We start from the raw sequence: 23,866 nt of genomic DNA on the forward strand, positions 1-23,866 counted from the left end.
TAAAGAGAAACCAATTAGAATCACCTCAAAGCCAATCAAAGCCAGAAGAGCCTGGAGTGATGTATGCCAAGCCCTAAAAACAAACAACTATCAACCAAGTATACTGTACCCAGCTAAACTCTTCTTCATAAATGATGACCAAATAAGAACCTTCCATAGCATAGAAAAATTGAAACAATATATCTCTACCAAACCAGCACTACAAAAGATTCTTAAAGATGTCCTACACATAGAAAACCAACAAGACCACAATAAAGGCCAAGAAATTGCACCCAAACTGAGAATCCAAGAACCATAGGAAGAACCCAGTTGTCGCAGCCCCCAAGAAGGTGGATAACATGGCAGGAACTCCCAAATACCTCTCAGTCCTATCTCTCCACATTAACGGACTTAATTCTTCAATTAAGTGAGAGAGACGGAGAGAGACGGTCTAGTTGGATTAAAAAGCAAGATCCTTCTATCTGTTGCCTTCAGGAGTCACTTCTTGCCCATAAAAAAAACACATTTTCATTGTTACAGGCTAGAACAAAATCTACCAAGCAAACAGCCTCCATAAACAGGCGGGAGTTGCAATCCTAATATCAGATAAAATAGACTTCAAATTAAAATTTGTGAGAAGAGATAAAGAAGGTCGCTACATACTAATTAAGGGATCTCTCCTTCAGGAAGATATTACAATTCTAAATCTCTATTCGCCAAACAACGGACCACCCAAATTTATCCAAGAAACACTACTTTCCCTCAAATCCCGCATAGATCCAAAGATAATAATTGTTGGGGATTTTAACACACCACTCTCCCCACTAGATAGAACAACTCGACTAAAACTCAAAAGAGAAACCACAGATCTAAACAACGGCATAGACCAACTAGATTTAACAGACATCTACCAAATATTTTACCCAGCAGCATCAGAATACACGTTTTTCTCAGCAGCACATGGAACATTTTTAAAATAGACCACATTTTAGGCCACAAAGCAAACATCAGAAACATTGAAGTTATACCATGCACACATGACCACAACATAACATGACCACAAGGGAATAACATTAGAACTCAACACCAAAAGCCACCAAAGAAAGTCCGGTATCACATGGAGGCTGAACAACACACTGCTGAATCACGAGTGGGTCAAGGAAGAGATTAGAAAGGAAATTCAAATGTTCATGCTATTCAACAAAAATGAACACACAAATTACCAGCTTCTCTGGGACACAGCAAAGGCAGTACTCAGAAGAAAGTTCATACCTCTGAGCTCCTACATCAAAAAACTGGAAAGATCTGAAACCAACAATTTAATGACACATCTAAACCTCCTTGAAAAAGAGCAGCAAGATAAACCCCAATCCAGTAGACAGAAAGAAATATTTAAAATTAAATCTGAATTAAATGAATAAGAACCAAAAAAATCTACACAAAGAATCAACAAAACAAAGAGTTGGTTCTTTGAAAAAATTAACAAAATTGACAGACCCTTAGCAAATCTTATCAGAAAAAGTAGAGAACACACACAAATAAATAAACTCAGAGATAAGAATGGAAACATCACCACGGAAACAACCAATATTCAGAACATTATAAGGGAATACTTCTCAAAAGTTTATGCTAATAAGTTTGAAAACTTGGCAGAAATGGACCTTTTCTTAGCAAATATTGACATACCAAAACTAAACCAAGATGAGTTAAACCATCTTAACAGGCCCATATCAAGCATTGAAATAGAAAGAGCAATAAGAGACCTTCCAGGTAAGAAAAGTCCAGGACCAGATGGTTTTACAGCGGAATTTTACAAGGCCTTCAAAGCAGAGCTCACACCAATACTCCTCCAACCCTTCAATGAAATTGAAAGAGAAAGTTCACTACGGAACACATTCTATGAAGCCAGCATAACCCTCATCCCCAAACCAGGCAGGGACTCATCAAAGAAAGAGAACTATAGACCCATTTCTTTGATGAACATTGATGCAAAACTTCTCAACAAAATTTTGGCCAATCGACTTCAACAATTCATCCAAAAAATCATACACCACGATCAAACAGGATTCATTTCAGGGATGCAAACCTAGTTCAATATACGCAAATCAATTAATATTATTCATCACATCAACAGGAGCAAGGATAAGAACCACATGATTATCTCAATTGATGTACAAAAAGCATTCGACAAGATCCAATACTCCTTTATGATGGAGGTTTTGGAAAAATTAGGAATCCATGGAACATTCCTCAATACAATAAAGGCTGTATATGACAAACCTACATCCAGCATTATACTTAATGGTGAAAAACCTAAAGCCATTTCCTCTTAACTCAGGAATGAGACTAGGATGTCCACTCTCTCCACTTCTCTTCAATCTAGTATTAGAATGCCTAGCTACAGCAATAAGACAAGATGCAAACATAAATGATATCCAAATAGGAAAAGAAGAAATACAACTCTCGCTCTTTGCAGATGACATGATCTTGTATTTAAAGAATCCCATACACTCCACGTCCAAATTACTCAAGCTGATTCAAAACTTTGGCAAAGTAGCAGGGTATAAAATTAAGCCCCCAAAATCAATGGCTTTTCTGTATGCCAACAATGAGAAAAGTGTGGCTGAAATTAGGAAAGCACCTCCATTTGTAATAGCCCCACAAAAAATAAAATACCTAGGAATTAACTTTACCAAAGAAGTGTAGGACCTCTATGATGAAAACTCTAAAAACTTGAAAAAGGAAATCAAAACAGAACTTAGAAAGTGGCAAAAACTCCCATGCTCCTGGATTGGAAAGATTAACATCGTGAAAATAGCAATACTTCCCAAGGCTATCTACAAATTCAATGTGACACCTATGAAAATTGCAACCTCATTCTTCAAGGAAATAGAAGAGGCAATCCAAAAATTCTTATGCAACAATAAAAGACCCCGAATAGCAAAAACAATCCTCAACGGAAAGAACACTGCTGGAGGAATATCAATACAAATTTCAAACTCTACTCTAAAGCCATAGTAATCAAAACAGCTTGGTACTGGCACAAGAACAGACCTCAGGACCAATGCAATAGAATTGAAAACCCAGAAATGAACCTACAGACATAGCCATCTAATCTTCGATAAGGGAGATAAAAAAATAGAATGGAAGAAAGACAGCCTCTTCAGTAAATGCTGCTAGCAAAATTGGTTAACTACTTGTAGAAAACTAAAGCTAGATCCTGATATATCACCCTGCACCAGAATCAACTCCAAGTGGATCAAAGACCTTGGAGTCAAAGCAAACACTCTGAAAACATTACAGGATGGAATAGGAGAAACTCTAGGTCTCCTTGGCGCAGGCCGAAATATTCTTAATAGAGACCCAGAAGCACAACAAATCCAAGAAAGGTTGGACAAATGGGATTGCATGAAGTTACAGAGCTTCTGCATGGCAAAGGACATAGCTAGCAAGATCATTAGAAAGCCCACAGACTGGGAGAAGATCTTCACTAGCCATACAATGCACAAGAGTCTCATATCTAAAATATACTTGGAACTCAAAAAATTAAATCCTCCAACAAGAAATCCTCAAAGACACAGATGCCCAATAAATAAGTGGGCTAAAGACTTAAAGAGAAACTTCTCTGAAGAAGAAAGAAGGATGGCCAATAGACACATGAAGAAATGCTCAACCTCCCTAGCCATAAAAAAAATGCAAATCAAAACAACATTAAGATACCACCTCACCCCAGTTAGAATGGCTATAATCAAGAACTCTATTAACAACAGATGCTAGAGGGGATGTGGACAGAAGGGAACCTTACTTCATTGTTGGTGGGAATGTAAACTTGTTCAACCACTTTGGAAAGCAGTTTGGAGGTTCCTCAAAAGACTTCACATAGAGCTCCCCTATGACCCAGCAATCCCACTCTTAGGCATTTACCCAAATGTTTACAAACAAGACCACACTAAAGCTACCAGCACAACTATGTTTATTGCAGCATTATTTACTATAGCTAAGATATGGAACCAACCCAGATGTCCCTCAGTAGATGAATGGATCAAGAAAATGTGGTATATATACATAATGGAATTCTATGCCTCCATCAGAAAGAATGACATTGCCCCATTTGTTAGGAAATGGAAAAAATTGGAAAAAATTATATTAAGTGAAGTAAGCCAGGCCCAAAGAAACATAGGTCCCATGGTTTCCCTTATTTGCAATATCTACTATATGTATGAGTCAAGCGGAAAAGGTCAGATAATTGGATGTTAGGAAAAGGAACCCTTAGACATGTATTTTAATGTTTTTTTTCATGTATTTGTTTCTAACGCATTTATAAGATTATCTCTTTGTTGCTTTGTATGTCCCTCCCCCAGAGTATAACCCCTGCTTTCACTATATTTGATGTCAGTATAATTTGTGGAGGAGATGGGGAAAAACAAGTCGTTTAAGGATACAGGTGGACCTGTTGCAGCAATGAGAAGTACAAGTTGTCATGTCGAAAACGAGCTTTCCAACGTTGGGGGGGGGGGGGAGAATTAGGTAGGGGGCGGGGGAAGAGGCTGGGAAGGGATGTGAAGTGTAAACAAAGGAGGAGGCTGCAATGCTTGATAAAAAATGTACGCAATATCCTGCCCATGAAATTCTAACCCCACTGTATAGTATGTTCACAAAAATAAAATAAAATTAAATTAAATTAAAAAAAAGAAATAATGACATGGTCCCATTTGGTCAGAAATGAAAAGACTTGGGAAAAAAATCATATTAAGTGAAGTAAACGAGACCCAAACTAGACCCAAAGAAATATATCTCATGATTTTCCTTTTTTCCAATAATGAGTATATGTCTAGAATAATCTTATCAGATGAGCGTCAAAGCTCAAAATCTTTGTATACATGACTATATAAGATGATGCTGAGAGAAATGAACCCCAAGATGTGGACACAAGTGGTTTTTGGTTTTTGGTTGTTGTTTTAAAATACAATGTGGTTTTGGTTTTTGTTTCTTTCATCTGTTCTTCTTCCTGTGGTATAACTCTGTTGTCATTGTATTTGATTTTGGTACTTTGCATCTTGTATATATATTTATCTAATTTGGGGAGGGGAAGGGGAATAGGAAATGTTGAAACCAGGACACAGGATGGCCCATTGCAACAATGATACTCACAAGACACTTTACAAGTTTGTTGGAGGTAGGAGTGGGGGAGATGGGGAGAGAAGGGATAATAAAAGAGAAATAAGGAGGAAATAACAATGCTCAACAAGAAATGTGCTGCTTACCTTACTGATGTAACTATAACTCCTCTGTACAGCATCTTTACAAAAAATATTTAAAAATCAAAAATTTGAAAGTATAAAAACATAAAAAGTAATTTGATGCTGTTGTTAACCAATGACAACCAAAAATGCCTGTATATTTCAACAGATATAGTATTCTTAACTTTTTATTTTTATTGTAAAAGTGATGTACAAAGGGGTTACAAGCACATGAGTCAAGTAAAGAGTATGTTTCTTTTTGAACAATGTCATCCCTTGTTTCCTTCGATTTTTCTCTCCCATGTTCACTCACAAGTTGTACAATTCATTTTCAACAGAGTGCCTAGAGAATTGCTACGTTTTTCACCCTTTGCCCTTCCATTACTGTGTCCTCTTTTTCTTCCCAAAGATAGATTGACTCATTGCAAGAATGAGATGTACAAAAAGCTATGTGGAAAAATGAACTTTACAATTTAGAGGGTGGGGTGGTGGGGTTGGGGTTATAGCTAAGGAGGTGAGAGGAAAGGGATGGTAGGAGAAAAACCAAAGGAGGCAATAATGCTGGATAAGAAATGTATTCCTGGATAAGAAATGTATTCCTTACCTTGCTCATGAAACTGTAACCTCTCTGTACAACATTTCACACAAAAAATACTTAACTGAAAAAGAGAAATAAAGGAAGCCAGGTGCTAGTGGTTCATGCATATAATTCTAGCTACTCAGGAGGCTGAGATATGAGGATCTCGGTTCAAAGCCAACCAAGGCAAGAAAGGCAGTGAGACTCTTATCACCAATACACCCCCAGGAAGGTGTGCTGTGGTTCAACTGGTAGAGCGTAACCTTGAGGAGAAGAGCTCAGGAAAAATGGCCAGGCACAGAATTCAAGTCCCATCTCCAACAAAAATATGGTGGGTAGATAGATAGATAAATACATACATACATACATACATACATACATACATACATAGATACATAGACAGATACATATATACATAACATAGATAAAAAAGAAGAGAAAAGAAAAGAATAGCAACAAAGAAAAAACTCTTATTTCCATTTCCTGCACAATATTATTTCCAAATTATTTGCCAGTTGAAACTTGGATAAATCTGGGTTGTGATTCCCATGATCCCTTAGGATGAACTGTACCTGAATTTTCTGATTTATAAGCTAAGAAATTAGAAATTACTGATTTTTACTAGTCATTAATTTTGCTAGTAATTAATGCCTGTAAAAGAGTACTGTCCTCCAAACAGTCCTTAATATAGCAAAATCTGAATACTGTTTCCAAGGGCTCTGATGCCTAATCTGTATCCAGAACTAATTTGTTTATTTAGAAAGAAGGGAGAGCCTCTCATGAGCTGCTAACATTGACATCCAAGCCTTGATGTTTAAGTGAGGAGGACAAGTCAGATAGTTGACATGGTACCTGACAGGGAGGAGGGAAGTGCAAGAGCACCTACATCAGGACTTGTGGAGTTTTACTGGGGAGGTACAGACATCATTTCTCAACTACATCCTCTATGCATAGCCCTGCACATAGGTATAGCTGTGTGCTTAGTAAAATAGAAAGCATCTGTAAGTTTTAGAGCCTAGATGCTAAGACCTACTCATTTGCTTCAACAAAAATCTGTGTTCAAATACTCAAAATGTTGCTAAGTGCAATGATGCAGTTCTTTTTTCTAATTTATTATCCCTTAAGGAGTTTCACTTCCATAAGTCAGGGTAGAAGCACAGTGCATCTTGATCAATGTCACTCTTTCCACCATTTTCTCTCATCCTTCCTCAGCCCATCCTTATCCTCAAGTTAGAGTTCAAATTTTACACAATGTACATTGCATATAATGACTGCATTTGCTCATTTGCCCTCTCTCCCTTTGTGTGTCCCCCTGCTTGCCCTATCCAAGAACCACTTCTTTGTTCCAGAATCTCAAATAAGGCCAGACATTGTGGTACCTGCGTATATCCTCCAGCACTAGAAGGCTGATAGAGGACAATAGAAACCTATCTAAGCTGCCTCAAACAAAACCCACTGCCATTCTTAAATGGATTGTGATGCTAGTTGTTTGTAAGGGCTTGTTTTTATTTATTTTTTTTATTTGGAAACAACTTAAACTTGCAGAAAAGTTGGATTGAGGGAACAAAAAAATTTCCATAAAGATCAATTTGCTTTGTTAGTGTGTGTGTGTGTGTGTGTGTGTGTGTGTGTGTGTGTGTGTGTGTGTGTGTTTTCCTGGGGCTTGAACTCAAGGCCTAGGCATTGCCCCAAGCTTCTTTGCTCAAGGCTAGTGCTCTACCACTTGAGCCAGAGCTCCTCATCTAGCTTTTTTGTTTTGATGGTGATTGGACATAAAACTCTCCTGGCTTTCTCTGCTTAGGCTAGTTTCAAACCATGATCCTCTGATCTCAGTCTTCTGAGTAATTAGATTACAAGTGTTACTACCAACACCAGACTCTGTATGCTTTATAAAAACCTATCTTCTCCATGGTACTTTGAGAAAAACTGTGATGTTAATATGGAGATAATATTATTTTACTGGACAAATAAAAATTGTGTAACTTGTTATGTACTATTCAATGCTTTGATCCATGCGTGACTCATGGAAAGGTTCAACCAAACTAATCAGTGTATGTGTTATGAGAACACATACAGTCTACTCTCTGAGTAATTGCCAGGTGAACTGAATATTCTTAATAGCTGTAGTTGCCATAACAGGCAAGTGTCTAGAGACAAGTGGCGAAATATTAACAATATTATCTTGTCCTTAATAGTAACAATATTAATATTAATATTACTACCAATCTTATTATTAATATTAGTATTAACACCAATCTTACTCATAGGACTCCACATTTTGTTAACACCATCCTTCCCACACTGCTTCAGGAATCAGATTTCACAGTGTTCTCCATTCTATGACAGAGTTTCAACTTTCATGACAAGGCTGATACTTATCTAACACCTTCCTTCCCTGTTCTTCTCTGCCTAAACACCCCTCATGTGGTAGGTGGAAGTCTGTTGGGTTTTGACTGAGAGTACATAGCCTTGACTAAAATTCCTACTACAATTTTGTAATTACTATTTAAAGTTAAAAATGTGGAATGAAGGCTGGGAATGTGGCTTCGTGGTACAATGCTTGCCTAGGATGTATGAAGAACTGAGTGTGATCCTCATTGCTACATAAACAGACAAAGACAGAAGTGGCGCTGTGGCTCACGTAGTACAGTGCTGGCCTTGAGAAAAAGAAAACAAAAAACAAACAAACTCAGGGATAGTAACCAGGTCCTGAGTTCACTGCCAGGACTGGAAAAAATGAGCAATGAAAATATTACAATAGAGCTCTGGCCTCCCTGAGGTCAATATTACATTGGGGCGGAGGACAAAGCTAGAAATTAGGCTTGACAGTTTCTTGTCCTTGGAAGTTGTACACTTGAAATGTTAGATGAGAATGGCTAAATGCCGCAAATTCTCACGGTCCTACTGGTTAGTATTACAATCCTCAATAATTTATTGATACTGTTCTTTTCTTTTTCACATGTCCATCTTTCTGTGGAAGCCCTACAAATGAGTGCATAGAAATGAAAGGTTCAGCATGTTCCCAGAGTGTAGCCCTGGAAGCAGCCTCTCCCACAGGGCAGCCACATCCCTACATCCCACATCCCTGCAGCTTTCCACAACTGCAATTAATCAACCTTGAACACTTCACCTCCAACCTATGGTGAGGAGAGGCTATTAACTTGCCAATTAAACTGCTTGACTGAATTCACTAATAAAGTAAGAAACCAGCTGAGTCCCCTCTGCCTGGGGCCATTTGTTGAAGCAGGAACCAAGCCACAGGTAAACCCAGGTCTCTGCAGGTTAGGAAGCTGCAGTGGACTGGTTTAGAAATGCTATCTACACATGCCAGGGTCAAACAAGCTTTCTCTAAAACTTAATAAAATATTAAAGAGAGACCAGGAAATATATAAGCATTGGACTGGTGAATATTGGGGAGCTCAAGGCAGTTTGGAAGCCAACTCTCACTTAACATCACGTCAACATAACATAACAAGGCATAACATCAAACCAAATAAAGCACACTGATGGCATTCTAAAAGGGGCAAGATGAAAGGTTGCCTCCTACTCACTAGCAGTGCCGATCAGTCGTTCTCAAGCTGTTCTGCTACTCTTATCAAATATTGCAGATCTGTAAAGTCCATGTAAGATGTAGAGGTGCACGCCTGTAATTCCAGCACTCAGGAGGCTGAGATAGGAAGACTATAATTTCAAGTCCAGGTCAAGGCTACATTGGGAGACTATCTCAAAAAGAAAAAAGACAAGTTCCATGTAGAAGCCAAAGGGAGTCCAGCATTTGGTAATTACTTGGTGACCTCACACAAAAGACTGGTCCCACAACTTGCCTATTGTTAGTGGCTTAGGCTGCTTCTCCACTGTCTCCCACCTCCTCCCTTCTCACCCATTCACAGAAGCCTTAGCTGAATTAAATACCAGGATTCAAAATAAAAGTACTTCTAGAAGCTCCCATCGCACAGAGCAAGCTTCTAAAGCCCAGGGGGCCCCATATGAGACAGCCTTTCCACCTATTAGCTCTAGGGCTGTGATGAACATTCAGGAAGAAATCTAGTAAGTACTGACTGATTTCTCTCCATGCTCCATCTCATGCTGGAAGGCAATCAAGGATCCTACAATGGTATTTTCATGGCTTGCTCATTGGGCACTTCACAGTTGACAGAGCCAACATGAAGATTGCATTTTTAGGTAAATTTTGAAAAGCTAAGGAAGAAAACCAAGAAAAACACAACTCACTATCTTCCTCTGAGGTACCAAGGCCCTTCCAGATGTCACAGTGACAAGAAACAGCTGTGTTTCTGTATAATGTGTAGAACAGAAGCTTTAAGGCCTAGCCTTGATCTATATCATTTTGTGAAGTAATAGCGTTAATCTGAAATGAATATGATTGCCAGATAGAAAAATTTTACATCTCAGGGCTGAGAAGGTGGCTCAGTGGTAGAGCGCTTGCCTTGCATGCATGAGGCCCTGGGTTCGATTCCTCAGCACCACAGAACCAAACAAGAATAAAGCCAGAAGGGGTGCTGTGGCTCAAGTGGTAGAGCGCTAGCCTTGAGCTGAAGAGCTGAGGGACAGGGCCCAGGCCCAGAGTTCAGGCCCCACGACCAGACCGCCCCCCCCAAAAAAAAGAAACAAAAATTTTACATCTTATTTGCATACATCAACAGTGAATATCCATTGGCACAGCATGAGGCAAGAACTGATAAATAATTTGTGCCAATAAATAATCACATGTGCAAATATATAAAATCATACCACAGACACTAAGCCCATGAGCTTACCAAACATAACAGATCTTTTGTTTGGTGCAATTCCATCATGTAAACTATAAAAGGAGTAATACCTAGTACAGGGACGCACACACTGACCCAGTATCAGACCATCCAGCTTATGTGTCAAGGATTTACAAGTGCCTAAGTCCCAACTCTATCCTGGAAGTTTCAGCTCAGGTCAATCCTCAGCTTGATTTCACCCACTCACTTATTCTTCAGGATGAAGTGTGCCTGAAAATCATCTTTAGACCCAAACTCAAGTCTTCTTGAAATAAGTTGTGTACCTTGAACCAGAATGTCACTGGAAACAACTCTGATTTTTGACACCACCTGCTCAACAGCTCAGTGACAGCTCTGTTACTGGGCAGTATCTTATCTGGCCATAAGCTCTTGCCCTTAGGCAAGGCCTCTTGAAACCCTGTGCCCACCAGTTTAACCCTTTCCTAGCCTACATTGCTCGTTACTTCAATTAATTGGAAGTGTAAGGTATGGTCGGAGAATTAATATTAATAATTCAGGGTAGAATAAAATAGACTACATTGTTAGTGCCCTACGCTCTTAAGTGTTTGGTGAATTAACGTGAAGCAAATGAACATATATTTCTAATTCATGGCTACTTAATAAAATTTGATATTATATATGACATTGCTCACAACACAGGGTTTCTTCACCACAATCCCAATTCTTCAGCCCCTCTGTGGCTGTCTTGGCAGTGTGCTTTGCAAATGAGGAAAACACACAATCATTTTTGGATACTGTGAGGCTTCTATTGAAGGGTAATTCCATTTTAGTTGTACCCAGTCCAGGAATTAGACTGTCCTTATCAATTGCCTACATGGATAATACTTTCAATGGGGGAAAACATACTGCAAGTTCCTATCTTAGTTCGATGTAACCGCTTGCTCACCTCTAGCAGAATCCTGACACACAGGAAGACGCTTCCCAAGGGAGATGAAAGGCTGACAGAAATTCACAGGTGTGGGCTGGGCCCACCTTCCTCTCACCAGTGATTACTAAAAATAACCACTGGCCCTGCTGACCCAGGATGGACACTGCTCTAAAATACTTACTCATTTCACAAAAAGGAGACTCACTATGTGAAAAGTGAAAGTAAGTTCATATTTTCCTGAAGTTTTAATAAGAACAAGAGCAGAGATACACAGAGGACAAATTCTAAGTGGGCTAATGTGAAATACAAGATAGTCCCACATGATAGGCCACTGTAATAGTGTTTCAAATGGGATGTCATGCCTTCCTCTCCCCATAATGACTCATTAGGGTTCCAGAACATGATATGGCAAGTGGGGAGAGGGTGAGGGAAGCAGGGTCTTCCTTCAAAATCGAAGGTGTCTACAGGAAAGAGACAATTAGCTCAATACCTGCTCCCAGGACACCTGCTCAGACCTCTGGGCTTAACCCTGAGGCTTCTTTACCACTCTGACTATTTCATGGAGAGTTAAAGCCTTTGCTGTAGCTCTTTTGTCTTAGGAAACAATTTCAGTTATTCGCATGCAACATGAATGGATGTACCCTGTTTTAGACTGGTCTAAGTGCTGGCTGACTGACTTCTCTGTGCCTCCAGCAATTTTCCAGAGCACAAGCTGTGGAGAAAGACCTGCTGTCCCAAAGACTATATACAGCCAAAAAGCTATCTGTTCGACTCATCCTACAGGAACTAAAGCAAGTCCAGCCTGTTCTCATCACAGGAACTCTAGGAAAATCACAATAAAGGATTTCAAACATACTCTCAGAGTATATATTAAATGATACTAATATGATACCTCTCTACCATCACCAGCTTTTTAATTATGGATTTTTTAAATCAGTTTTAGGGCCTGAACTCTTGGCGGGGGCGATATCCAACAACACTTCAGACCTGGAGCCACAGAACATCTTCTGGCTTTTTCTGCTTATGTAGTACTCAGGAATTATCAGGTCATCTTGCATGCAAGGCAAGTACTCTACCACTGAACCACCTTCCCAGCCCCATTAGATAATTCTCAATCTCCCTAATGTGTCATTTGAATATATGAAGAAGCCCCCAAATAGAAGATAAACTTTGCACAGTCATTTAATAGACATGTTATAATATATCAAACATGAGTTGTTTACATTAAATATATTAGAAATAAGTGGAACTTCTACTTTTAAATTTTTCTTCCTATTGTTTATAGCCTCTACAGTACCCAGTCCTCAAAGCAAGGGAAGCAGACTGTTAAATTTCTTTCTCTGAAGGTCAGAAACAGAAGACACAAGCCTTGAGTCTCTTTAAACTAACTTCAGTCTTTACTCGTTTACTATAATAATTTGGAAGCCATTAGGAAGTGGAAATGTTAGAAAAGAAATTATTATTTTGAAAATACACCCTTAGTAGGCATTGGGTTTCATCAAAATGCATTGTAGTCAAAACCTGACAACTAAGGAATTCAAATGTGTTTGTACATCTACTTCGTAGGAGGAAAGAAAGAAAACAAGAAAGAAGGAAAGAAAAGAAAGAGTAACAGGACTTGTGAGTTCATAATGCATTCAATTGTTTAATCAACTAAAGTGTTATTTCTCAATAGGAAAAGCAATGTATTAAGTAAAGCTAGATTGGCATGAATAGATTAATATATCTTCTGAGAGTGATCCTGTAGCTCCCTTCACATGGTTAGTGTGGACAGGAATCCTTATTTTCAATAATACATTTCTGGCTTCCTCCCACTGAGGTACTGGGACTCAGGCATCTCCCTATCACAAGCCACGGCTCCTACACATCACAGAGGCATCATGTGCTACCTTGGTTACTTTACCCAGCTGTTCTGAAACTGCCTCATGGCTTTTCTTTGTTTATTTTAGTTTTGGTGATATTTTTCTTATGATCAGCTCACTTGACCAGTCACATGCTATTTTAAAACGAAATACTTTAAAATTAAAAACGATGAAATAATTGGAAATAATCTATGACCACCAATATTTCTTTTCTGACTGAGTCTTCCTCATCAGCATTTATTGTCATTCAATACAGGGAAAAGATACCAAAACAAAATAAACACAAAGTTTTAGCAAGAAGAAGCTAACAAATGATAACTTGATGGGTCCTTTTCTTAAATTTCAGTATAACTAGTTTTGCAGCTATATGGAAAATAGCTAAGAATATAAAATCTTTGGAAGACACCAGAGTGGATTGACAATAGCAGACTCACCATCTGTCCTATGTAGACTAGCAAATCCAGGGCCGTGGCTGCTGGACAGCTCTGAGCTGCTGCTGAAGGATACCAAGCGCAAGGCAGAGGACAGTGGAGCATCGCTCTTGTCTGTACAACAACAACAAAAGACATCATCATCCCTCACAGGCTAGAGACACACTGAGAAAAATTTTCCAACTCTCTACTGTCTCACCTCCCTTCTTTTTAAATTAAGAGGTAGAAAAACGCTTGAATTTGTAGCAAACATCAGTTTTCACTGAGATATGCTAGTAACTGCTAACTACAGGCTCTCATTGATTATTAAAACCTGATGTGTAGCATTTGTTCTTTCTCATGGTGGAAGTATTTCAATTTGACCAGAATTGAACCTGTCCACAGGATAGGTTGGAAAGAGATGCACAGTTTCACATATCACATGGCATTTTCTCCATGCACATACATATGTAAATAGCCATTGTGCTTAAAACATAGGTGTCATGAAATCAGTAACTAGTGGAGAGGTTTGAGAATTTACTTTCATTTTGCTTAACTGGAAGTTTATATAATTTTATTTTGAAAAACGACTGGTTTGTAAAAGTAATGATTGGCTCTGTATTGAAAGTTTCTAGACTTCCCTAAAACTATCTAAGGATTCATTAGAAGCCCAGTCCAGAGCCAAAGAAAATTTTTCATGCATTTCAAACAGCCCTACATGGCTCAGAGGTTGGAAACAAGTGACACAGGTTTGCCAATGACCTCTAAAGAGTGAGAAAATCCTTCGAGGCACGGTTCACATAACGAACAAAATTATTTACACTATTTACACCAGAAAGGGGTCCTGTGACTACGTTGTCCTGGGCTAGATACCCAGAACCAAGAGCAGCCTCGACCATGAAGCCTCCAAGTCTCCAGTAGGCAGCCCCGATCTTATTAGTTGGTCTGCAAACCACAAATTAGTCGGCTGTTCTGCTACCTCCAACCCAGACCTCCAAAGCTGCAAAGCTGCAAAGCTCCGAAGGGGAAGGCTTTTCCTTTTCTTCCCTTCCTCCTTCTCTGCAGCCTCTCTGCTCTCCACAGGCCTGCCCCGCCTGCGCAGGAGGCGCCTCTCCACAGGCCGCTCCAGAGAAAGGTCCCAGACGGCCCCTCGAGGAGGCCCCGAATGACCTCTGGAGGCCGTCCCGGATGGCTGTGGAGGCTGGCCTGCCTCCTCAGGCCTGCCCTGCGCTACTCGGCAGGCTGTCCCTGCTGTCGCCTCTCTTCACTCAGTGTCTCCCCTCTCCCTTGTTCTACTTCTTCCTTGCTCTCTCTCCCCCACCCTCCTCAGGACTCTCCTCAGGACTCTCCTCAGGACTCTCCTCAGGACTCTCCTCAGGATTCCCCTCAGGACTCTTGGTCTCTCCCCTACTCTCCCCTTCTCGGTCTCCCCTCAGGACTCCTAACAGGCAGCCTATGTATAGGCTGCGCCCCTCCCCTTTCGGCGGCTTGCCCCGCCCCTTCGGCGGCATGGCACGCCCCTCCTGTGGCACACCACGCGGGGCGGGGCCAGCTTCTCGATGTCCCGCCTCCTCCGGTGCCCCGGCTGTGCAGCAGTGAGGCTCACCTCTTGATTCCCGCCCCCTTCAGCCGGCCGGGCCACGGAGCCACGCAGATTATCGGCGCCCCACTTATTATCGGGGCCACGCTGGTTATTGCAACATCATTTCCATTTTCACTCACCAGGGCCTCAGGCTCAGCCTTTCCTCCGGTCATGGGTGCGCAGGGCACGCAGGTCAGCACCAGCTGTGTCTGTTACCAGGGTAACCACAGTCTCCACTGTGGCTGACACACTGTTCGCTCTTCTGGTCCATTCAAAATAGCACACTTCACACACTCAGCGTGCAATTTGTTATGTGATGCGCTGATTGATATCTATGGATGCCTGTCACACAACAGTTTCTACGCTCAACAGCTTCAGTCTCAGGGCTTTTCTTTGCAGCCCTCTCTACATGTGTCCGGCTTTTACGAGTATTACTCTGAGACCATGTTCACAGGACCGGTAAACTTCTAACATGCTCCTGGCACAAGGAAGTGTAAAGAAAACCCAATTGTGGGCTGGGAAGGTGGCTCAGTGGTAGAGTGCTTGCCTTGCATGCATGAGGCCCTGGGTTCGATTCCTCAGCACCATATAAGCAAAAAGAAAAATGCCGGAAATGGCGCTGTGGCTCAAGTGGTAGAGTGCTAGTCTTGAGCTGAAAAGCTGAGGGACAGCGCCCAGGCCCAGAGTTCATGCCTCAAGACCGGACCCAAAAAAATTAACAAAAGAAAAAAGAAACCCAATTGTTGAAGTATTACTGTGGAAAATGGAAATTTCAGAACATTCTGGAAGGGAGAGGTTTTCTGCAGGCATAACAGTGGAAGGAACTCAGGTGCAATGATGTCTTCAGCAGACCAGTCTACCCCATTCCTTTTGTGTACAAAGGGATCCCAGGAAGGGAATCAACCTCTCCAAACACATGGCATTGGCTGAGGCCGAGTGGGGATTCATTTCCTTCCCTGTTTAACTGAGCCACCTGCTCCATTTCCCCCCTACACCTTTCTTTTTCATGGCCTCTGGAAACAGCAGTCCAGCCCCCTCTCTGTCCCCTCTGCTCACGTAGTAATAATCTCGTCATTGCTGATTCCAGAACCAGACTACAGAAAGCTCTGGGCTAGGCACCAGGTGTCTGACCTTAGAATGCTTCTCACTTTCCCAAAGCCTGGATTTTCTCATCCACACAAGTTACTGAGAATCTCACACGGCTCACAAGGCTTGCTTTGCCTATTTCATGATGGTGAAACAACTCACCACACATTCAGTCCCCTGACATTTTCTGTGAGGACATTGTCCCCATGTAGGGAACGCTTATGATTTTGTCCTGTCTTCATATTCATTTTTAACTGTAATTGAACTACTCTTAACAGAGGCTGGGCCTGCTCACTGTGACATCCTTTCCAAAGGGGTCCAGATGGCAGCAAGAGCAAAACAGACAGATCTCGCTCTACTTTCCTCCAACTCCTTTTACAGAAACCACTCAGACATTTGTACTCACAATAAACCTGACTACATTCAGTTCCTTCTGAACTACCACATCCATGCTTCACACTCCAGGATAGAGCAACCCTGGGGCCCTATTTGGATATCACTTTGGGCACAATAAAAGCACATAGATGTAGGGCCCCTCTCTTTCTCTGCCTGTACCCTCTGACCTCCATGTTTTCTCTCTCCCTGACTGTGCCCTGAGATAAATACCTTTGTTTGTGATTCCTGATCTTCCTTTCCTTTATAGCTTCATTCACCCCTCTCCTCTGTGACCTGCCTAACTTCTCAGCTGTGCTCCCGACCTCCCTGTCCACGCTATGCCCTAGCCTTTCCTGTCCTTTCTCTCTGCTGGGCTCTGACTTCCTTGACTGCGATGAGCCCTCCACTCTGAGTCCTGTCTACTGTGCCTCACGACCTCCCTCTCCTCTCTTTTCTGTCACCTCCTGACCTTCCTGATGTCTTTTGCCTATATCCCCTGAACTGTATCTTCTGCTGGCTCTGCCCCCAGCCTCTTTGTCCTCTGTTAGTGCTCCTTGTTCACTCTGTCCTCTCTCTATCATGGCCCCTGCCTGTGCGCTCTCTGCTGTGGTTTTGATCTCCCTTTCCTTCTCTGCTGTGCCCTGTCACCTTCACTGTTATCTGATATAACCTCTGACTCTCCTCCCATCTGCTTTCTATGCCCTCTAACTTCATATCCTCTCTCACTTCTCCATATTCTCCCAACTATGATCCTCAACCTCCATGTCTTTGCTTTCTATCTGTTCACCTTGTCTTTCTTGTCTTGTCTCTCTGCTATGACACCTGGACCAATCAGCCCCCTCTCCTCCACTTTTGTTCAGGACCCCTGTGTTTAACCTATAGGCATATCTCACTCCACAGAATACAAAGTTTACTAAACCTCTAGAATGTTCTTCTCTGGTTCTGTTATTGAGTCTGGTCTGTAATCTGAGCCCTGATGTGGAGGCCACAAGCTGAGTTCATACAAACTCTAAGAAAGAGCAGATAACATCCATGGTATGAAACCACATTTCTATTTTCCTAACACAAAGTATGCAAAGCTTAGTGCAGAAAAAGAAATAATACCTATGCTGACACAGTCTTCCCTTGAGAGGAACAATTTGATCAAGTTTTAATGATTTATCACTTATTTTACACTCTAAATAAGAGGCTTTAGAATCAACTCACATAATTGACTGCTAGTCACTTAGGGAAATGGAAGTGTTCACAAGGTGACACTTTCCATAAGTCCTGACAGGAACACTGCTAATTACATACAGCACTGCCTCTAGCTGGCTGACATGCACACCACTGCAGGCTCGGGAGCCTCTGACATTCTCTTCAAAAGTTGATAAGAGATTGGGTCCCTCTGCTCATATCTGTAACTCTGACTACTCAGGAAGCTGAAGACTGAAGAGCCCAGTTCAAACCTAGCCTAGGAAGGAAAGTTCCTGAGACTTTTATCTCCAATCAACCACCAGAAAGATACAAGTGTATGTGTGACTCAAGTGCTAAAGCAATAGCCTTGAGTAGAAAAACTAGGGGGTAAGTGACAGTAGCCAGGCCCTGAGTTCAAGCTGCAGTACCAGAACACACACAAAAAAGACCTGTTTTTGTTTTCTTTCTCTTGCTTCATCAGAAAAAATCTCAATATGAAAAACTGATGATGAGCCTTATTGATCAATAAAATTTCTTTTTCAATGGACGAATCCTGAAAAGCTTCAGAAGAAAAGAACCATTTCTAGTTATTTCCTTTTAACAAGTGAACTGACAAAACCAATTGGAGAACCATCACCTTAGGGGAGAAACAAGCTAGGTAGAAATCATAAGCTTGTAATCACACATGAAACTAGAGATTGCTACAACTAGGATTGAGCAATTTACTTCTTTCCATAAAACATAGTGTAAAGTGTGTCCTTATGAAAAAAATGCCAGTTTCCCAATTCACTCACTCCCTCTGAGGTTTAAATGTACTCAGGACACATTTCTGAGAAGCATAACAATTCTAAAGGAAAAGAGAAGCTCTTCATTCAGCAAAAAAACAGGTTGCAATCAAGTGAGGTGACTCTCAAATCACTGCCAATGCAGCTTAAATAAAGCAGGTCATTTGCATAAGGAACCAGATTTAATCTTTATTTCCTCAACTTGCATTATACTGCTTGACCCACAGTTGACATTTGATGAGTATTTCCTGAACTACACCGACCACTGATCTAAGAACTAATGTACAACTTTCTAAAACTCTCTGTTATCTACCCTATATATCACTCTGAACACATGTTGACCATAAATATGCGTCTTTAATGGGCTGAAATAACCCTAAAAGGAGAGCTGTGCCGTCCTCATTTGCCAGGCCAGATGGGAGGTAGAGGAGTGACAGCACCAGTCAACACAGAAGAGTCTAGGAACAAGGCTTACCTCTGCAGCCAGGCAGGCTCCCACAGCATTCACATCAGGACACATTCCCATCCCAGCTACATTCAACAACCCACCACACCCCACTTTTTGACAGGACCCATAACTTCTGCATAGTCTGTCAAGATTGGGTCCTTTTGTGAAATAAAATACAGAGAATAGGCAAAGCAGCAGTGTCTGCTTTTAAACACAGACTTGAAGGAGACTTTGAGAGCCCACTGCCCCAAAGCACTGAGTCCTGTGGCTGCACTTGCCTAGGCCTCCCAGGTCCTCTGGGTAGGACTATCAGACCCTGTCATTAATCAGAGAACCCTGTCAGGTAATTTCAAAAGCAATATAAAACACCTAGGGTATGTTACAAACATACAGTCTCTTCCCCATGTACACATATACTTCCATTCATGAAATTGTGATTTGCAAAATGTAATCTGCTTTGGGCTCTACCAATCCAGAATATTAAAGATACACTGGGCGGGTATATGTACAGTCAAGGGAGAAGGCTGTGTATAGAGGGAGGAAATATATGTATTCACATCAGAAGCACAGGGCTCTATCTGTGCAATGGATGGACTTCTAGGAATCACTTGTAGGGGTCACTCAATGATGTCAGCAGGGCCAGACTTAACCTGCAGTTTTCTTAGGACGTCTCCTGTCTGCAAGAGGTTCTGGGACAGAAGCACACAGCCCGATTCCACATCAGTGACAGTGACCTCACAGTTTCAAAACAGAAGTCATGTTATGTTAAACCCAAACTTTCCCAATTCTGTAGTTTCTACGAAATTCTCAGATTCTATTGTGAAATGGTTTAAATGGCCACAGAACAATATATTATTCAATTTCTTTAATTCAGAGGATTATTTCCATTCTATAGAATCTGGAAAGCCATTTCCCTTCCTGTTGCTTCACAATTCCATTGAAATTCTGGTCTAAACAATGAACTATGTGGATCCCAAGAAAACTATTGTTATTTTCTAATATTTTAGTGTGGACAAAGATTATTACCAGTAAGCATTTGGATGTGTTTTGCAAATATTTTCTCCTTGCGGGGCATTTTAAAAAATAATAAAAAAACTTGAGTACAAATGGCAGACATGTGGTATGAGTCTTAGTTTCTCTTTGGAGTGCCGTGAACCAGAACACAAGGTAGAGATCTCATGAACAGAGAACTTGGGATCTGGTTTGTGAAACACCCCCTCCTTACCAGGGCCAAGCAGTGAGCTGTGCAAGAATCTTCCTCAGGTGAGAAGTACGCTCAGACATCTGGGGTGGAAGCATAGCACATCTTGGGGGACAAGAGACACCCACTAGCCAGGACATGTGGCAGTTACAGGTTCTGTAAAGTATTGTACCCTCTCCCTCACAGATGCCTGAGCAGCCACTTCTGACCTTCACAGTGGCTGCAAAGAGCCAAAACCGCACAGGAGAACACAAAGGAAGATATCAAGCATTTCAGGAAGGCACATTCCCAGGGGAAGAGCCAGAGTTAAGAAGGGTTCAACAAGCTAGAGAGAAGCCTGGGGAAGAAATGAAGAAAGGAGAAAACTCAAGGGCTGGAATTTCCAGAAGACTCTCAGATTCCAACAGTGCTGCCTAACATCACTGTCTATGCACATGTGACTCCCACCCCGGTACAGCTGTGTGCTCCACACGGAGACTAGCATGGTTTAACAAATCAACAGTCAAGGAATAAGAATCACAGTTGTCCAGGCCACATTGATCTGACAAATTCAGCACAATAATTCCAACTAATGGAAAGTAAGTGATATTGAAAGAAGTTATGCTTTTACATTATTTTTTAAAGGGGGAGGGAGTTTAAGTTGCTAATAACCAGTGACCTTAATAGCTAAAAATCAGAGAGATTATTTATAGAGGTATAACTTTGTATAAAGTTGAGCCATGTCAATATACTCTAGGAAGATGTTTTAATTTTGTTTGTTTTTTTGTTTCTTTGGGAGGTTGAACTCAGAGCCTCATGCTCATGTTTTTTCCACTCAAGTCTGGTGCTCTACTATTTAAGCCATACCTACACTTTGGGAATTTTTTGCAAGTTAAATGGAGATAAGAGTCACAAGGCAATGGATGAGCAAATGCTGCAAGATTCTCACTGCACACTATGTTGAAAATGAACTATAGAGCTGTGAGTGGGGATGGGAGGGAAAAACTAGGACAGAGAGAGAGAAGGGATGACATTGACCAAAAAGGAATACTTTTTACCTGAGTTGTGTAACTGTAAACACTCTACGTATCACCTCGATAATACAGTAAACATTTTTAAAGTCAAATCATTAATCTCAGTTTTAAAAAGAATTTAAGAAAGAAAGTCTCAGATGGTGGTGCTTCCCGTTACCTGTCTGTTCTCTGTGCCTAAGGAGGCTGTGCCCACCTGACAGCCCTGCACCTCTCTGGTCTGCTTACTGGGTAGAGAGCCAACTCCATACACCTATGATGCTAATGCAGGACCAAGCCACCTGGGCCAGGGCCAGTGATTTCTTTTAGTAACAAAGTTCCTGGTAGATTTATCCACACCAAAACAACAGTGAGGACACTAGCCTGATCTTCCTGTCCAGCAATCCCATCTTATTCTCTCCTCTCTCAACATGCCTGTTAACCTTACCACAATGAGAGCTTTCTTGGGGACTGCAAGACACCTGGGCTCCCAGAGTCAAAAGTACTTTCATCTTCCGGACTTAGGAGGGCAAATCAACTATAAACCACCTCGTGCTAGCTTCATTTTCAGAAGCAGGCCAGCCACGGTTTTCATAAAAGTTTATAGTAATGCAATGGCGTTTTCTCAGTTTCTGATACAGAGGACATCAACTGGAATTTTTCCACAGCAGATATACAGCCCCATGAAACATCACTAGTATTTAGGAAAAGGCCAAACCACAGGGTCTCACCACTTTACCTCCACTAGGATAGCTGTTATAAAGCAAGCAGAAGCAAGTGGAGCTGTGGTTCAAGTGTTACACTGTTAGCCTTCAGCAAAAAGCTCAGGAAGAGGCTTCTGCCCTGGGTTCAATCCCAAGATCAGCACACATGAAAAACCACACAAAAGAGAAAGTTGAGGTTGGTAGTAACTGGAAGAACATGGAGCCCTAGTTCCTTGCTAGTTTTTTATTTAGGTTGTTTTGTTTGGCAATAGTATGATTTGAACTCAGGACCACATTAGGCAGAGTTAGGGTCCCATTATTTTTATGGCTCTTTAGTTATTTTTCAGATCTTTTTCAGTTATCATTGTGATAGTTCTCCTCAGAGCGGCTTTGGACGCCAGTCCTCTACTTCTGTCTCCTGCTTAGCTGGGATTACAGATGAGAGACCGAGTCATCATAGGCCATTATTCCATTTCAGCAGGCAGCATCTAGACATTGACAATAACTCTTTTTAAAGAAATTGGTGGGTACAATTGCAAGTGAGGAAAATGTAATAGGACCTGACATCTGAATATGTTTACATGTGAGGATTTAGTTCATGACTAGACCAAGATGCCTCCAATTACTTGAATTTTTCAAAGGCAGCATTTTTCTCTTCTTTCTCACTCTCCTATCGCCCCACCCACACACCTACTTGCCATTCCCTAGAAGAGGAAATTCGGGATGATTCTCATACCTTGAGTCAAGGTCACCACACTCCTCTCCTTATCTTGCTTTCCAAGGTATTGAAGGAACATTTAGGATGATGACTACATCTCTGGAGACTGCTGGTTAACACATTTGGAAATAATCAGGCCCCAGAACACCATTAGGCTGGACCTTCATGCCTCAGCGCTTAAATCCATCAGGAAGTCCATGCTCCTGGGTGTGTCCATAAAAACCTCTTTTTTCCCCTACCCACAAGTTCTGCTCTTCTTTCTCAGACAATAGCTCAAATAGGTCTCATTTTGCCTGCAAATTAATATACCTTTATTTCCTTTACGCTCAGACATTAATCTCACTGACATTGAATTGACATTGAATTCAGGGAACTGAATTTTCAGTAACACAGGAGAGTTGGGAGCTGCAGACTACAAAGCAAAGTGAAAAACACAAATTGCAGAGTAAACTCTAAATTTTCAAAACTGATAACGATATAGACTATAAGCAGTGATCTCCAAAGAATCAGGTAATATCTGAGTCAAGGGGAAAGGCATAGGAAATGGATGGAAGAATGCCTCTGACAGGTTGAGCAGGTGAATTTGGAGGTAGGAATCTAGAGGGCCCAAGAATGAAGGACTTGCTGAGCTAGTGGCAGTGGTAGGGCTTTGTGACACATCACTCTTTCCCCTTTGTGACTTAGTAGAAAACTAGGCCTTTGTGATGTAGGCCTTCATTTACTATATATTGCCAAAGAAACTCCCAGAGCTCAGTTGCTCAAGAGCAATAGTGCGATTCAGATGATGGAGAATCCTCTCTTGTCACTGAAAAGCGTTGCTATTCCATGGCTGAGCCCTGAACTCGCCACCTTTGCAATGGATATGATCCTTGCCATTGTGGGTGGGGTGGGGCTCTACCTCCTGCTACTGCTACTTCCCTGCTTCAAGGAAAATCCATCCTCACCAACACCTGAGAGAAAGAACAAACTGACTAAGGTAAGATCTCTAAGGGCAGACCACCCAAAAATAGGTAGGTAGGTAGGTACTTAGGTAGATAGATAGATATAGATAGATAGATAGATAGATAGATAGATAGATA

General features: G+C 41.3%; 1 protein-coding gene across 1 annotated transcript in view; it reads left to right on the forward strand.

Annotated features, from left to right (window-relative positions):
* LOC122114865 (spermatogenesis-associated protein 31A6-like) overlaps positions 1-23,866 on the forward strand; it is a 45,999-nt gene that overhangs the window by 16,556 nt on the left and 5,577 nt on the right. The window contains exon 2 of the mRNA XM_042688127.1: positions 23,472-23,763. Within this exon, the coding sequence (XP_042544061.1) occupies positions 23,472-23,763 (292 nt within the window). The remainder of the gene's footprint in view (positions 1-23,471; positions 23,764-23,866) is intronic.

This window comes from Dipodomys spectabilis, unplaced genomic scaffold (genome assembly GCF_019054845.1).
Source record: "Dipodomys spectabilis isolate Male_0828 unplaced genomic scaffold, ASM1905484v1 ptg000112l, whole genome shotgun sequence".
In the NCBI taxonomy this organism is placed as follows: Eukaryota; Metazoa; Chordata; class Mammalia; order Rodentia; family Heteromyidae; genus Dipodomys; species Dipodomys spectabilis.